Here is a 16,264-nt window from a genome sequence, read left to right on the forward strand (position 1 = left end):
AGTAATTTTAAAATATTGATTAAGATATTTACAGCTAGGTGTGGTGGCTCACACCTGTAATCCCAGCACTTTGGGAAGCCGAGGTGGGTGGATCACAAGGTCAGGAGTTGAGACCAGCCTGGCCAACATGGTGAAACCCCATCTCCACTAAAAATACAAAAATTAGCTGGGCATGGTGGCGCACACCTGTAATCCCAGCTACTCGGGAGGCTGAGGCAGGAGAATCGCTTGAATCGGGAGGCAGAGGCTGCAGTGAGCCAAGATGTGCCATTGCCCTCCAGCCTGTGGGACAGAACGAGACTGTCTCAAAAAAAATATTAAACTGGTAAAATTAAAGATTTTAATATTAGTGTTCTATTTATTTAACTTTTAAAACGTAACTCTGCCCACTTTTGTCAAATAACTAAGTTGAAAGGGCAGCATGACTCAAGGGTCTCCACACCTCCTCCTCCCCTGCCGCAACAGCATCTGCCTTGGATTTCCCACAGAGCTCCATGAAGGCAGGGACACATCTGTTTATTCACTCCCACATGCCCAGAACAGAAATCACTTGTTATACATTATTATCAGCTGAGATTATCCTCATCTCACCTTGTTTTCTGAGTTTTTTGCTTGTGCAGTTGATGAATAAAGAATAAAGCAGTTATTACTACAAAAGACAATGTCCTTCTCTACCCTCTTGGTGCTTTCTCGGGAATCCTGAAAAGCAAAGAGAAATGTGTGGGAATCTCAACAAGTCAAAATTTAATAAAAACAGGATCTATACATTGTTTTTACGTTATATTCAAAAGTGACAGTGGTTCTTTACCCTAATAGTAGAAAGAAAACTATGTCCCAATATTTAGCATGTGATAATTTAGCTAGGGAGAAAATAAACATACAGAACCAAACTATGTGGTCCACAGTTCACTCTATTTAAAATATGTAGTCCTCATAATATTCCATTTAACAGCCTGTTGTAGGTCTTTGGTGTTCAGCTCAAGCACATCTAACATATGCTGATGCCACCACCAGGAACATGTGTCCATCGCACCACCATAAGTGGTGTCTCTCTCTGATGTTGGAAGAGACACTGCCAAGGACAATTTCGCTGGAGGTAGGAGGTGGGGTCATAAAAGGAATAGCAAAGTACCTTGTTCAAAAGGGTCAGATCTTTGAAAGATTTCCGCACACCACTTCCAAGAATAACCACTTTACAATGACAACACCACTGTGGTCTGAGTGCTGCGCTTTCTGCAATACCATGACTAGAATCCTTATATCCAGAAAGACCTAAAGGCAATCAACTTTTGTTAGTAATTAAAACTGACTGATGACACAAGGTGGCACATGGTGAAAAATTATGTAACATCAACTCATTACAACATGGTTCATTAACTTTACATTATTCTTTAATTAATAAAAAAACATCTTTTAAGCAATGGTTACAGAATCGATTATCTGACACTGGGGCCAAAATAAAGAAACATGCCTATTCTCAAATAGCTGGGAAAACAATGGCAGTATAAAATAATCTAATTAAACTAAGTCACCAAGAGAGATTACTATTCAGTCTAAGTGCAAAGTAAGACAGAGGGGGAAACAGATATTACTTTTGCTTGCAGGTTAAGATGGTAAAAAAACATTTTATGAAAGATACAATGATAAATGTGTAAGAGTCTTAAATAAGTGTGACTTACAGAGTCAGAAATGAGGAAAGAGCCAAGGCCAAGGATAAGAAGGTAAATAAGGACTCAGGAATTAGAAAGCATCATTCAGGTGTAGTGTGAAGGCAAAAAAGGGCAGGGAAAAGTGACAGAAACAGCTAGAAGCCAAGAGGAGGAAGTCAGGGCCTGGACTGAGCATGCTTTTAAGACTGCCAGCAAGGCAGGAAGGAAAGCGACATCATGGTCAGTCTAAGGAAGTTGTTCCATTCTCAGAGATGGGAGGCATGAACACCTCTGTGGGAAGAGAAGGGCCCTGTAGAGCTGGTGCAGAGGTAAAACAAGAGGGAGGTAAGGATGGAAAGTGGAGAATGGGAAACAGAACCCACATCAGGTGGCCAGCTCCATCTGTACCAGGTGGCCCAGGCGCAGTAGGATGGGGGTTGGGAGGCAGGAAGACCAAAAGTTGCTCGAGGGCAAGCCCATCACAGGCTTCTTCTGGCAGCCTGCACAGATGGCTGGCACCCACATGGTGACAGCATGACAGAATACACAGGCCAAAGCACCAGAAGTCAAATCACATCACAGAAAACAGAACACCCACACATGGTGAGTTCACCAAGGACTACACACCAGCATGTTACCTGTCCATAGTTAAAAGATAATCGATATCTCAGAAGAGTAAGCTTAACTTTTGAATCAGGAATGGATATGGGGCTAACAAAAAGCTCATTAGCTCACCATTGCTTGTTGGAGGAAATGGTACATTAGGCTGCTTCAGCCGGTAAGAGCTCACTAATCTGGGAGGGTTTGCAGATCCTGGCGGAGGCCCACGGAGAAGTAAATGCTGTCGATACTCCAAACCCGGGTTGATTCTGTGGCTACTGACCAAACCCATGGATGGGACATCTGGAGCATTGCTAACCTCATAGCTGTTAGGGATTCGGACGTGAAGAAGGTCGGAAAACGCAGCCACAACACTACTAATGTTCTAAAACCAAATGCAAATGCTGTGTTATTCACCCAGAAGGCAACAGTGAACCACTGAAGAAAAATACACACTTAGGATAAATCCTCTTTGCATGATACATAGATTCTAAGAAAATCCAACAAATTTTATTTCGACTCAAAGAGTCTCAGGAAAAAAATCAGCTCCAATGAACCAATATCCAAAAAAAACAAAATTTATGCACAGAAATCCTCATAAAGGGATTCCAATTAACATTAAATATCTAGGAACACATTAAACTATTTTAGGTATTGTAACATCTGACAGGCCCGTCAGTTCCCACAGGTGGTCAGAAAGCTTACTTCCAGGGGCTTCCCTCCAGCTCTGGCCAAACGTGATACAACCCGTAAGAACAGACAAAGGTCTTGCTATTGCTGTATTTTGTTGATAACCAAAATACCACATCACTGGACTTTAGTTTGGTCTCTACTGAAATGTCTTCACAGAATTCAGAGTTAAAAAAATAAAAAATCCTCAGCAAATTACTAGTGTCTGATACAAGCAGATGCTACTTGAGGAACATTTCTATTGCTTCTGCAAAACTGTTATTGTTGATAAAGTTCTTTTTCATTAATTTTCTTCTCTGTTAAAGGTTATAAAGAAGTTTTTCTCTGAGCTGGACATGACGGCTCACACTTGTAATCCTAGCTACTGAAGAGGCTAAAGCAGAAGGAGGACTTCAGCCCAGGAAGTTTGAGGCTGCAGTGATCTATGACTGTGCCACTGCACTCCAGCCTGGGTAACAGAGGGAGACCGTGTCTCTATTAAAAAAAAAAAAAAGAGTTCTCTGAAGTATACGTCCTTTAATAAGAAAATGTGAGCTCTAATTTCCCTTTTTACTTGACGTAGGCTGAGACCAATTCAGTGACAAAGGATGGCACTCAAAGGCAGGTGGGAGGTCTGCAGTGAGCATCAGCCCTGCTCTCTGACCCTTCATCCTCAGTGATCCTGTTGTGTGTGTTTCACGGTAGACACCTGACCCATCTTTTAAAATTGGGGACATACTGTTTAAGAAGTCATTTAATCTTTTACCTCAGCAGCTGTAGGATGCAGAGTAATTGCTACAGATATAAGACCCGATCTGGGACCATTTGGGGAAGAACCAAAAGGTGATGCAAAATATAAAGTGCCTGGCTCAGTTTTGATGTCATTCCTTCTTGATTCGGAACCTTAAAAAAGAGAGGAAAAAAAGGAAAAAAGTGTTAATAATGGATTTTCAAAGTCAAAATATTTACATTGGTAAATTGGCATAGTGTAAAGGGAAATAGTAAGGTGAAGTGTTTTTCTTACTTTTCCCAGCCGTGCTAGGAAGAATTGGAATGATGGGGGATGGCACCGGTTCTGGAGGCTCCTCCTTGACCAATGACAGATCTGGGTACCTGCTCACTTCTACCCCAACCACACTCTCAGGAGAGGACGAGGGAACAAAACTGTCAGGAGTATCTCGATCACCACAGTGATCCTGTATCCTGAAAAAAATAAACACACCATCAAAGTGTGCAAATCCACCCGTGGGGGCTTCCTGTGCCAACCCTGCTGACATCTATGAGTACAGCTGTAAGGACACTCTGGCAGCAGCACCTATACGATGCACAGCAAATGAATCAGCTCAGAGTCACACTGGGAAGAAAATACAAGAACAATATTTAGCTACAAAATAATCTAAATGGTATGCTTCCTTTTAACCAAAGCTTCAGCACCAAAGTTTGAAGACCTGCCAAAGAGGAAGATGTTCTGATTAGCATATAACATAGAAAGCATCAAAGCACCTTTTCAAAATCCCAGGTCGTTGAGCCTAGGGCAGCACTCCTGTAGCTTGATAAGGAAAGAGCTGCTGGTTGGATTTAACAAAAAAGGAAGACTTTAAAAAGATTTTAAAAAGGAAACAGCAGTCCAAGCACATATGCAATGGTCACACCTGCACACACCGGACTGGGAAAACAGCCATCCTACTGCACACGCCTGACCAGGAAAACAGCCGTCCTACTGCGCACACGTGACCGGGAAAACAGCCGTCCTACTGCACACACCTGACTGGGAAAACAGCCGTCCTACCTGCACACACCTGACCAGGAAATCAGCCGTCCTACTGCACACGCCTGACCAGGAAAACAGCCGTCCTACTGCACACACCTGACCGTGAAAACAGCCATCCTACTGCACACACCTGACCGGGAAATCAGCCGTCCTACTGCACACGCCTGACCAGGAAAACAGCCGTCCTACTGCACACACCTGACCAGGAAAACAGCCATCCTACTGCACACACCTGACTGGGAAAACAGCCATCCTACTGCACACACCTGACTGGGAAAACAGCCGTCCTACTGCTGCTCTTTACACCGGCAAGATGGGAGAAAGCTTGGCCATTGACTTCATCGGCCCTTATTTTTCTTAACTGATTTAAGTGAGGTGAGAAAAACAAAAGACTGGTCCCTCCTACTGAGTTCAAGTTCGAGTCTACCAGGGCAATTGTGAGGTCTCAGACTAAGAGTCACAGAACAACCCTGTGGAGCTGCTGTCTCCTACTCCTCATGCAGAGAAGTTGCTGTCACGCAGGAGACCCAAGAAAGGCTGACCTGCTGAGGTACAGTAGAAAGGGGACCTGGATCCTCAATCTGGACAGATTATTCTCCACTTTGGTCCACAGTTTCCCCATTAATAAAGTAGGGACTTAGGTTAAATAAATGTCTGATCAAATAGAGGGTAGTGGGCAGATTTTCCAAGGAAGAGAGAATTATTTGATGATGTCGTAAGAATCCTCTGGATCTAAAGAGTTGGGCAGCAATTGTCTACTAAGGGAACTTGATTCTCCCCAATGAGAATCTTACAGTTAAAGAACTGACACAAAGAGGTTAAACCCCAGACAGTTCTTAAACTCTCTTCCACAACAGCATTCTCTGATATCAGCAACTTCTGCTCTTTCATTTTAGACACCTACAAACAACAGTAAATCGCATTAATAGCCTTTAAAGGACAATGATCTCTGAAATATGTTGCATGGAGATTTTCCATTGCCTTAATGTCTATTAGATTATTGTCATGTAACTCTCTATATGATATAAGCTTAAAAAAATGCAAACTAATTATGTTTAATGGTAACAATGTCTTATAAACTTTAAATCCTGAAGATTCACCAAATTTTACTCCTCAAATGTTTTTACATGCTATTCCTAAAGACATTATGCCACATACATACTTTTTTTAAAAAAGAAATAATTAAGAATTATTTGAGAAAAAAATAACCTGTACCTTAATTCTTCCTGATTGTTGTGAGGTGGTGTTGGGAGGGAGGCTGGCACATCAACTGTCTTGGGGCCCTGAGCAAGAGCTCGGGCCAACAAGTCATCCTGGGGTCTGAAGGGCAGCTGAAATGGTTTAGGTCCTAGAGTTTTGGTAACTGGAAAAGCAAAAACACAAAACCATAAATACATTTAGTCAACATTGATAAATAGGTAGAACTTTACAATTATATTGCCATTTCACAATACACAACTGGCAGAGGTACACTTCTCCGAGGTGTGAAATTTGGAAGCTATAATCATACCTTCGTGGCTCACTAACACTCCGGCTTTTCCAGCAAGTTCTTCAGTTGTTGCAAAACCATTGGCCATCTTCTGACAAGCCATAGGAGGTGGTGTAGGAGGAAGAGAGGCAGGGGGTGTTGGAGGATTACTTAAATTATTCTGCTGCAGGAGACCAAAAAATTTAAATTACATGCTACTGAGCAAATATGCAATGACCTTGCTAAAACTTAGTTCTGTGAATTTTATGCACATAGAAGCAAGGCTACAGAAATGTAATCAAGAGGTACCTTGCACACCAAGAAAAATAATACATACAAGGCCAGGAGGCTTCTTAGTGGAACAGATTCTCGTGATTTTATGGACATATCAACTTGCTTACTTTATCCAACTTGACTACTTAAGCTCTGAAATTAAGAAGCTAATTTCCTTTATACCTGACTTTATTTATGCAATTCTTCAAGTTTCATGGTTATAGCTAGTGAAGGATAACTTTAAAATGCAATCGATAAAGTTGCAAAAAATTATCAAAATTTCCTTTAAGTTATCATTAAGATACGTCCCAGTTCTACGAAAAACTTAAGAATTTCTGGTCTTAAACTTGTAATACAACTCACATCTGAGATATGAGAATCTGGATTGACTAAGACCTTTAAAAGAAGCAACAGTAGTAATACTAAAGTAACAAAATCATTAATGTAGTTCCTCTTCAGACACCTCTCCCAGCTTTACAGTTGTCATTTACTGATTGGTTTCTCAAGGAGAGACTTGGAATCTACCAGTAACACCATGCCAATCAAGTGCAAGGTGAAATTACAAATTTTGCAAAGATAAAGAATTTCATGAGGATGATAAAGTAAGGTTGGAGAACAGCTTATGCCAGAAGAAAAGACACTTGTAAGAGTTAAGATAGGTTTTTATTTTTTTTTGGAGACAGAGACTTGCTCTGTCACCCAAGCTGGAGGGCAGTGGTGCGATCATGCTCACTGCAGCCCTGACCTCAGGGCGTGGTGGTGCATGCCTGTAGTCCCAGCTACTTGGTAGGTTGAGGCACTAGAATTGGTTGAATTTGGGAGGCAGAGATTGCAGTGAGCTGAGATTGCACCACTGCAATCTGGCCTGGGTGACAGAGCAAGACCCTGTCTCAAAAATAAAAAAATAAAATAAAATAAACCTACAATAGTCTAGGAATTAGGTGTAATACCTAAATCATTAGATGAGATACATTTAAAATTGTTTAATTTCATTTTTCAAGGTAAAATACTAACTGCTTTTTAAAAATCCCCACCATTTATAATGATTTTGAATTCATTTTAGGAGTTAATAAAGGTTATAAGGAAATAAGGATTTCCATTACCATGGAAGTACATAATAGATATTTCTTGCAATTTGTATTCTTACCTATAAAAAAATTTCAAATGTTTATGCTAGAAATACTTCAGGTAAAATTGTAACCCTGTAGCTGAACTTGTTTTAATAAAACTTGGAAGAGTAGATGTAAACTAGATACAAAAACAAGACAAGCTCTATCAATTCTGACATGTTACCCAAAGATGAAACAAGACAACACCTTGGCAGAGAAACATACCTTGTAGATCAACTGAGAATAGTAGTCCGAAACCCCTTCCAGGGTAGCACTGCCAAAAGTTCCTAGAAGTCGATTCCCACTATTAAATTGGCCACTGCCATAAGGAAGAAAGTGCGCAAAGTTCACTCCAATGATTGGTTCCATTAGAGGGAGCAGAGAGAGCTGCTATTAAAAAACACATTTAAGAGTAATGTACATGATAAAAGGGACTCAGTGTAGCTCAACTTTCTAAGACCCGAAGCAACTTTGCTTAATAAGGCTTCAGAAAAATGAGACTTAAAATTTTCAAGTATCAAAATGCTGCAATAAGTGAGACAGACTACAGACCTTTGAGACTTAAAAATAAGCTTTGTACTAAATGGACGCTGCCAGGTGTCTAACAAGAAAAACACATTTCTTATCTTTGCTCAGCAAGAACGGGGGGCATAAACCGAGGCTGAGTACCACCAACAGCACTGTTAGCGACTGTCTCCCACCTTCTGTGACAACTACAGAGGTGTAAGAATAGAATTACAATGTATTTCTTTGGATCCAGAGTCACAACAAAGTACTGAGGACAGATTTTTCTGGGTACTGAGGCTACTCCTTATGAACGTAAGAAAATCTTGACTATCACCTATCAATCTATTTGTATTACCGTAAATTTCAGGTGCCAATAGGATACGGTGCAATTCTGCTTGGAAACAGTCTACTAGGTTCCTTGTTCAGATGTCTTTTAGCATTTGATCTCTCATGTCCTTGAAATTTTTTTTTTTTTTTTTTTTGGAGACAGACTCTCATTCTGTCCCCCAGGCTGGAGTGCAGTGGCACAATCTCGGCTCACCGCAACCTCTGCCTCCCAGGCTCAAGCAATTCTCCTGCCTCAGCCTTCCAAGTAGCTGGGATTATAGGCGTGAGCCACGACGCCCAGTAAACGTTTGTATTTTTAGTAGAGATGGGGTTTCGCCATGTTGGTCTCGAATTCATGCCTCAAGCGATCCACCTGCCTCAGTCTCCCAAAGTGCTGGGATTACAGGCATGAGCCACCTGCGCCCGGCCTATATCCTTGACTTTTTAAAGGGGCTGCTCTAAATGACTCACCCTCACCTGTTTCAAGTGGGTAAACGTATCGGTGCTGGAGTACATAGCTTGTTTCTCCTCTTCGTCCTTTTTCCTCTTCTTTGAGCGAGGTGCTGCTTTCTCACCCGTCTTCTGAGTCCGTTTGCTTCGCTGTTTCTTGGTTTCACTTCCTCCATCTGTTTTTGGCAACTGGTTGCCACATCCAAAACCACCTTGCATTTGAGCCCCCAAAGTTTGCTAATGTAATTGGAAAGGGTAAAAAATAAGTGAACAATCTGCACATTTGGTTTTTAGTTCATGCTACTTCAATGCCAAGCTATGACGCACCATCCTAACATGCCACTAAAAATTAAATAAGGAGGGAAGATAGAGTGGTGTCAAATGCTGGTTTTCCGAAAATATCATCCTTTTCTTCAAACATTATTCTCAAGTATGGAAATCAGTAAGCTGCAAAGCTTGAGGAAAGAGCAGAACTCATTAGTAAGGCCATAGCCCTTTCTGGCAAAGCATTACCCCTCATGCTGACCTCCCCGGGGCTGGAGCCCCTTATTCCTGCTTACTGACTCCAGAAGGGAAGGAGATGCTTGTAGATGGCTGTAGGAGCCTCTGCATAGTGGTCTTGGTGAGTTATTTTTGGTTCCCCTTAGGAACTAGTGAAATACGAGGTATGCTGAAACAATTCACAGGCTCCAGAAAAGCTTTATAGCCTATGCATCTTAGGTGAGAGAACAGACAGCACCACACAACAATAAAAAGAAAAAACAGCGTTTCTTCAAATTAGTTCACAACTATATTTGACTGAAAAATAATGGCCACACACTTAAAGTCAATGGGAGAGAACCTAGATGATAACAAATAAACCTCTTCTTTACATTTATCATTACAAAGTGAGAATAAGCCAAGCCCTGAAAAGGCCTTTAAGGGTAGTTCTATCAATACCTTAAAATACAGGAATATTTTCAGGCTCCATTATTTCTAAATTTAACAGCAATCCTTTGCTATAGACAATTATAGTAGCTGAACTTACTGTAACGAATTCTGCATTGAATCTTTGAGGGTTCTGAAAATTAGTTTCCAGTTATATTCTAAATAGTTTAGCGCATGGATGGCAACATTTTTATGTAAAGAGCCAGATGGTAAATACCGTAAGCCTTTGTAGGCCATATAGCCCCTGGTATAATTACTCAACTCTGCCCTTGTACTTCAAAAGCAGCTATAAACAATTCATACAAAAATGAGCTTGGCTGTGTTCAAAGAAAACTTAAAATTCATGGACACGTCTGAATTTTGTGTAATTTTTATGTGTCACAAAATACTAGTCTTCGTTAAGCTTTTTTTCAACCATTTAAAAATGTAAAAGCCGGCCGGGCGCGGTGGCTCAAGCCTGTAATCCCAGCACTTTGGGAGGCCGAGACGGGCGGATCACAAGGTCAGGAGATCGAGACCATCCTGGCTAACACGGTGAAACCTCGTCTCTACTAAAAAATACAAAAAAAAAAAAACTAGCCGGGCGAGGTGGCGGGCGCCTGTAGTCCCAGCTACTCGGGAGGCTGAGGCAGGAGAATGGCGTGAACCCGGGAGGCGGAGCTTGCAGTGAGCTGAGATCCGGCCACTGCACTCCAGCCCCAGCGACAGAGTGAGACTCCGTCTCAAAAAAAAAAAAAAAAAAAATGTAAAAGCCATTCTTAGCTCATGGAGGGAGGCGAAAGCAGGCTCAGACTACTCATCTCCAGGCTAGTTCTGTGGCTCTCAAGGGGAGTCTCCAGGGCGGAAGCAGCATCTAGAACTGGTTTAGAAACGCAGATTATCTGGTCCCACCCACACCAACAGAATCAGAAATGCTGGAGCCCAGCAATCTTGGTTTAACAAGCGCTGCTGATGATCCTCACACTTTAGCTTTGAGAATCACCAGCCTACAGCGGTACTTCTCCACCTTCAGATGCACAGGAGTCACCTGGGGATCTTGCTAAGTCTCACGTTCTGAGAAGCAGGTCTGTGGCGGGAGACTGCATGTTACAAAGCTCCCACCCGATGTGGATGCTGCGGATCCCCAAGGACTGCACTTTGAGGGGCAAGAACCTAAAAATTTCTTAATTACCTATGTGTATATATATAGACTTAAATAACTATATACATACATATATACTTATTTATTTAAATCACACTTTAATTGGGGGGGCCTACATTTTTAAACTTGACATGTGGTTGTTCCCCATAGCATTACACATTCTTATACAGCACGAATTTTAATATAAACATGCTCAAAATGTAGTCTACATCCTTCAAGGAGCTATTTAAATAATGTTAAATGGTACAACAGAAATTGCTATGTGAGAACATGGGCATCAACACATACTTGAGATTGGAAGAGGTGAGAAAGGTATCTGGAAAAAGATGATTCAAGAACTGTGTTTTAAAAGATAAAAATATATTGGCCAGACATATATAAGAAAGGAGAACAGAAGAGGCAGAAGCAGCAGCACGTGGTACACATAGAAGGGTAAAAAGACAGAAGACTGCAAGTTATTCAATACTCCTCCGGGTATAAGATGTCTTAGAGAAAGTGGATGGGGACTGTGCTGGAGAGTTGGCTATATTTACTGGTGACAAATAACTGTAAAAGCATAACTGCTAAAATTTACAATAATTACACAGGTCTATTAAGTCAACACTCAATCTTTACTGAATGGTCAAAGGCAAGAAAAAGAGCAACACTTGCAAAAAAGACGAGCTTCATTAACAATCTTAAAATGAAAAAACTGGACAACTAAATATACTACTCCACCCTTAATTAAAATATGAAAATAAAATCCAATTTGAGAAGCTCTCTAGGGACAGCTTTATAAATGCACTGGTAATGGCACTATACGTTCTGAAAGATAAACAGGCAAGAGCTATTCAACAGACCAATTCCCATGACTCAGAAACTCCAGTTTTGGAAATATCTTAATTAAGTTAACTGAAATAAAGGGGAGGGATTCTTGTAAAGGTATATTTACGAGTTACCTCTTCATAGAAATTTAAAAAAAAAAGCAAATTCAATGTTAATAACTTAAAACTGATAGAAAATTGATACATGGAAAACTACAAAATAGTATCTACATGTAACATTACATTAAGTATCAATATAACACTGTAACACAATAGGTTCCCAGTGTGGTATCCCTAAGAGTGCCAAGGGTATTCATAGGGGTGCATGGGCTATCCTCTATATTTTAAAGAGGTTAATGGAAATTAATCACTTATTTACAATAAAGTACATAGACATTTACTTACTTTGCTTTAGTCATATCAACCAGTTGCTACACATCACGTTACATATGAAATGCCATACATGCCTTTGCTTTTTAAAAAACAGTAAACAAATTATTATTTAATATAGTTTAGATATAAGTAAAAACATGGGTTCCAGAGAGGTAGAAAAGATAAAATAAGAAACGGTCCTTTAGAATAAAAAGGTTGTAGAATAATGTGGAAATATAGTTGTTGGTACTAATCTGCTGTAAGTATAATTTAAAACAAAAGAAAAAAGTTGTCATTTTTATCATTTACACTTACCAGTCCTTCAGCTGGGTTCTGCTTCTCAGCTAGTTTATTATCCTTTGTACAGTCATCTTCTGAACAAATATTGCCCTCAGGTTTTTGATTCAAAAGAGAAGATGACTTTTTATTTTTCAACAAGTGTTTCAGAAGTTCATTCCCTGAGTCTCCTTTGGCAGCAGGGGCCCCAACAGAATGGGGAGGACTCTGTGCTGAGGAGACAGGACAGGCTACAGCATTTCCTTCTACCTTACTACCACTCTGTTCCTCCAATTTAGGCTCCTCTTGGCCCGGGCATGACTCTGTCTCAGGCTTTTCCAGTTTTATCTCTTCTGTTTTGGCAGGGGTTTCCATGGAGAGCTTATCTACTTCTGAATTTGCATAAGTCTGTTGATTTGGAGCTGCTTGTGAGAAATCACTATTGGGCAGTTTGTTCTCTACTTCTGTACATAGCTGGCCTGCTGCCATACTGGGAGTGGATGGGCCGACTGGTTCCACCGACTCTTGGTCGGCCTGTTGAGGAAGCTCACTGGGTGTGCTCACTGCAGGAGTAGAGGTAGTTTCTGAGATGCTTGGAGTCGGTGGAGCAGTTATATCTGAATGGGGAGTTGATGGAGCCTTGGTGGATTCTGCATCATCATCTCTTTTCTTTTTTCTTGTTCTTTTCTTTTTCCCTTTTTCCTCTGGGATTATATCAGAATACAACTGAATGAGTGATTGGGTTGATGCCGGGTAACTGTGTCCATGGGTTATAGTAGAATCTTGGCCACATGGGAGACTGCTATTAGCTACTGGAGGTGCTGCTGGTAAAGCAGGTGTAAAAGAAGGCCTCACTGGAGACTGTTGGAAGCTGGTCCCAGAAAGATTTCCATGTCCCTGCTTAACAGAAGAAAAATTTGGGCTTCCAACAGGGATTGATGGTGAATCAGGAACAAATGAAGGAGGTCCTACCTGCCTTCGCTCATTAGTCTGCATGAAAGTTTGGGTGGAGGGTGAATTAATCGATCCTTGTTGTATATTCTGTTGCTGTAAAACCTGTCCCATTTGCTGTTGGTGTTGTGGAGACTGCTGAAGGGGTCTTGGAGGTTGCATAAAATCGCAAGGTAAGTCGGAACTGTAGAAGGGAATCTGGGACACAGATGTCCTACTACTACTTATCTCAGAGCCCACCATGCCATGCTGCTCCATTTCCATCCTCTGCTGCAAAGCTCTTTGTCTGTCTACCTCTTGCATGAGTTGGATCCGTTGTCTCTCTTGCTGTTCTCGTAAACGTTCCTTACGTTCCCGTTCTTGAAAACTTTCACTAAAGGGATTGTTGTCATCAAATTCTACCCGAGGTGGTGGTCCAGTCTGTGGATTTGCATTTGAGACTGTCCCTGGCGCTGGTGTACAAGTTTTTATTGGTAACTGGGCAATTGGGGGTTGAATTCTAGGAGGATTGAGGGGCAGGTGGGCAGGAGCAGTGTTGGGTTGCCATCCAGGTAAATTAGGCATTCTAACAGGGCTGGTATGGCCAGAAATAACTGTTGTGTGCTGCTGGTGCTGAAGCTGCTGTGGCACCATGGGAAAGGAGGGTTGGCTCATGGTGGGTGGAGTGGCACCTGGAATTAGGGGTGGCTGGGGCTGGACACTGGGCATCATGGTAGGTGGGGCCATCGCACACTGCTGCTGCTGTTGCTGCTGTTTGATCCGATAATCTTCAATCAATTCAGCATGTTCTTTCTGTTGTTTACGAATCTGGAGTAACAAAATGCCTCATTACTCATTTATATACAGCACAGGTATTGAAGTAAAACCCTGGCTGATGACTTTGGTTGAGGTTATACAGAGGGCAGTTTGGCCCTGTAGAAGCAAACATATTTTGCTTGGGTAACTGCAAAAGTCACAAAAAAATTGAACTGATGAGCCTTAACTAATGACTATCAATCTTTCTTTAACAATAGGATTTTTATAAAGTTATCTATAAAAGCACTTCACATATGAAATATCAAAAACGGTTTTGTAAAATAAGTATTAAAATCTTACGGTGAAACTCATATATACTATTTATACTATACATCAAAAATATACAATAAAAAAAGTTACACAAGCAGCTAATTTTGATGTCCTAGAAATTACATCAATACACAATGTTAGAATAACAGACTTAACTCAAACTTGAATCATTTAAATATGTTAAGATTTCATTTCTTAAATATATAAATTGTACAACATTTTAAGACAAGATGAATTACCAGCATGAGTATCACACCACCCGCCCAGATGAAAAAGACTAAGTTTATAGAACACTTTCAATTTAACGGCTAACACTCAAATTGTAATTTCTGAAATCTATACAAGCACCGAGGTAGTATTTTGAATAGTCTGTAAATAGTCTCTTTTTTTTTTTTTTTTTGAGACGGAATCTCGCTCTGTTGCCCAGGCTAGAATGCGGTGGCACGATCTCAGCTTACTGCACGCTCCACCTCCCAGGTCCATGCCATTCTCCTGCCTCAGCCTCCCGAGTAGATAGGACTATAGGCACCCACCACCATGCCTGGCTAATTTTTTGTATTTTTAGTAGAGACGGGGTTTCACCAAGTTAGCCAGGATGCTCTCCATCTCCTGACCTCGAGATCTGCCCGCCTCGGCCTCCCAAAGTGCTGGGATTACAGGCGCGGGCCATCACGCCTGGCAAAAGTCCCTTAATATAACAGCTGAGTAATATCAATTAATTCATTCCAAAAACCTTTGTGTCCCAATGTGCTCAATACTACAGACCAAATATCAATCAAAATGGAATCTATGTTCCAGAGTACCTCACCATCTCATTCAGCAAGCTAGGGAAAGAAGGAATGCAAAATGATGTGTGTATCTTTCAACATCATTCGATTTTTAGACAAATATGCTAATATGCTAAACCCAGGAGTTCTAATCGTTTTTCCAAGTATTTTCTTGGGTTCCCCAGGTAAACCAATATTTTCTGCAAATAATGGTGTTTAATCTCTTCTTCAACAGTTGTGTAATGCCTATTTTCTTTTCTTATTTTATTTTCTTATTTTTCCTGGCCAGTTTACTGGTTAGAACTGAGAAATTACCATTGGTTGGTGAGGTAGTAAGAAAGTACAGAAAGCACCTCTAACAGCATCTGGGATATATAAGGTGGTCATCCATGTCTTTCCCATGGTATTTTATAATACTTTTTAAAACATTACCATCGACTGCTTATCTTAATATGATTACACTGGATCTTTGGCAACTATGTAATAGATGATGTATCCCATTTTTCAAGTATTAGCTTCTAAATAGGATTTGATCCATGGATATGCAAAAATTAGGCCCTTATCAAAAGACCTTGTACAGATATGCCAGAAGGCAATAAAAGTGCTAAAAAAAAAAAAAAAAAAAAAAAAAAAACTTTACTAAACATATCTTTACAAGAATATTAACCTACAGTAAACATGAACCCAGAGAGTAGATTTAAAGAGAAAAGAAAACTTTCATTCTGGAATAATCCTAGTTTTAAACAATTGGAATTATAATCACCTTATTGTTGGTACCTTATTGTGGTAGCTGCGGTTTGAAGATAAGACACTTGAGTCCAAATCCCTAATCTAATAGTTATGAGCAAACATGTACAGTGGGGGTATTTTTTGGGATTTTTTTTTTTTTTTTTTTTTTTTTTTTGAGACAGAGTTTCATTCACTCTTGTTGCCCAGGCTGGAGTACAATGGCGCAATCTCGGCTCACTACAGCCTCCACCTCAAGGGTTCAAGCAATTCTCCTGCCCCAACCTCCCAAGCAGCTGGGATTACAGGTGCCTGCCACCATCCCTGGATAATTTTTTGCATTTTTAGTAGAGATGGGTTTCACCATGTTGGCCACGCTGGTCTCGAACTCCTGGCCTCAGGTGATCCGTCCG

General features: G+C 40.8%; 1 protein-coding gene across 10 annotated transcripts in view; it reads right to left on the reverse strand.

Moving 5' to 3' along the window:
* Positions 1–16,264, reverse strand: part of KMT2C (lysine methyltransferase 2C) — a 305,698-nt gene that overhangs the window by 15,086 nt on the left and 274,348 nt on the right. For 5 of the 10 annotated variants that reach the window (XM_030933367.1, XM_030933361.1, XM_030933358.1 and 2 more), the window contains 10 exons: positions 12,382–14,100; positions 8,851–9,060; positions 7,765–7,929; positions 6,200–6,341; positions 5,905–6,052; positions 3,943–4,121; positions 3,685–3,821; positions 2,385–2,634; positions 1,133–1,272; positions 592–699 (listed from right to left, as the gene is read on the reverse strand). In XM_030933367.1, the coding sequence (XP_030789227.1) occupies positions 592–699; positions 1,133–1,272; positions 2,385–2,634; positions 3,685–3,821; positions 3,943–4,121; positions 5,905–6,052; positions 6,200–6,341; positions 7,765–7,929; positions 8,851–9,060; positions 12,382–14,100 (3,198 nt within the window). The remainder of the gene's footprint in view (positions 1–591; positions 700–1,132; positions 1,273–2,384; positions 2,635–3,684; positions 3,822–3,942; positions 4,122–5,904; positions 6,053–6,199; positions 6,342–7,764; positions 7,930–8,850; positions 9,061–12,381; positions 14,101–16,264) is intronic. The other 5 variants (XM_030933366.1, XM_030933365.1, XM_030933359.1 and 2 more) reach the window with 4 other exon arrangements.

Source organism: Rhinopithecus roxellana, chromosome 6 (assembly GCF_007565055.1).
Source record: "Rhinopithecus roxellana isolate Shanxi Qingling chromosome 6, ASM756505v1, whole genome shotgun sequence".
In the NCBI taxonomy this organism is placed as follows: Eukaryota; Metazoa; Chordata; class Mammalia; order Primates; family Cercopithecidae; genus Rhinopithecus; species Rhinopithecus roxellana.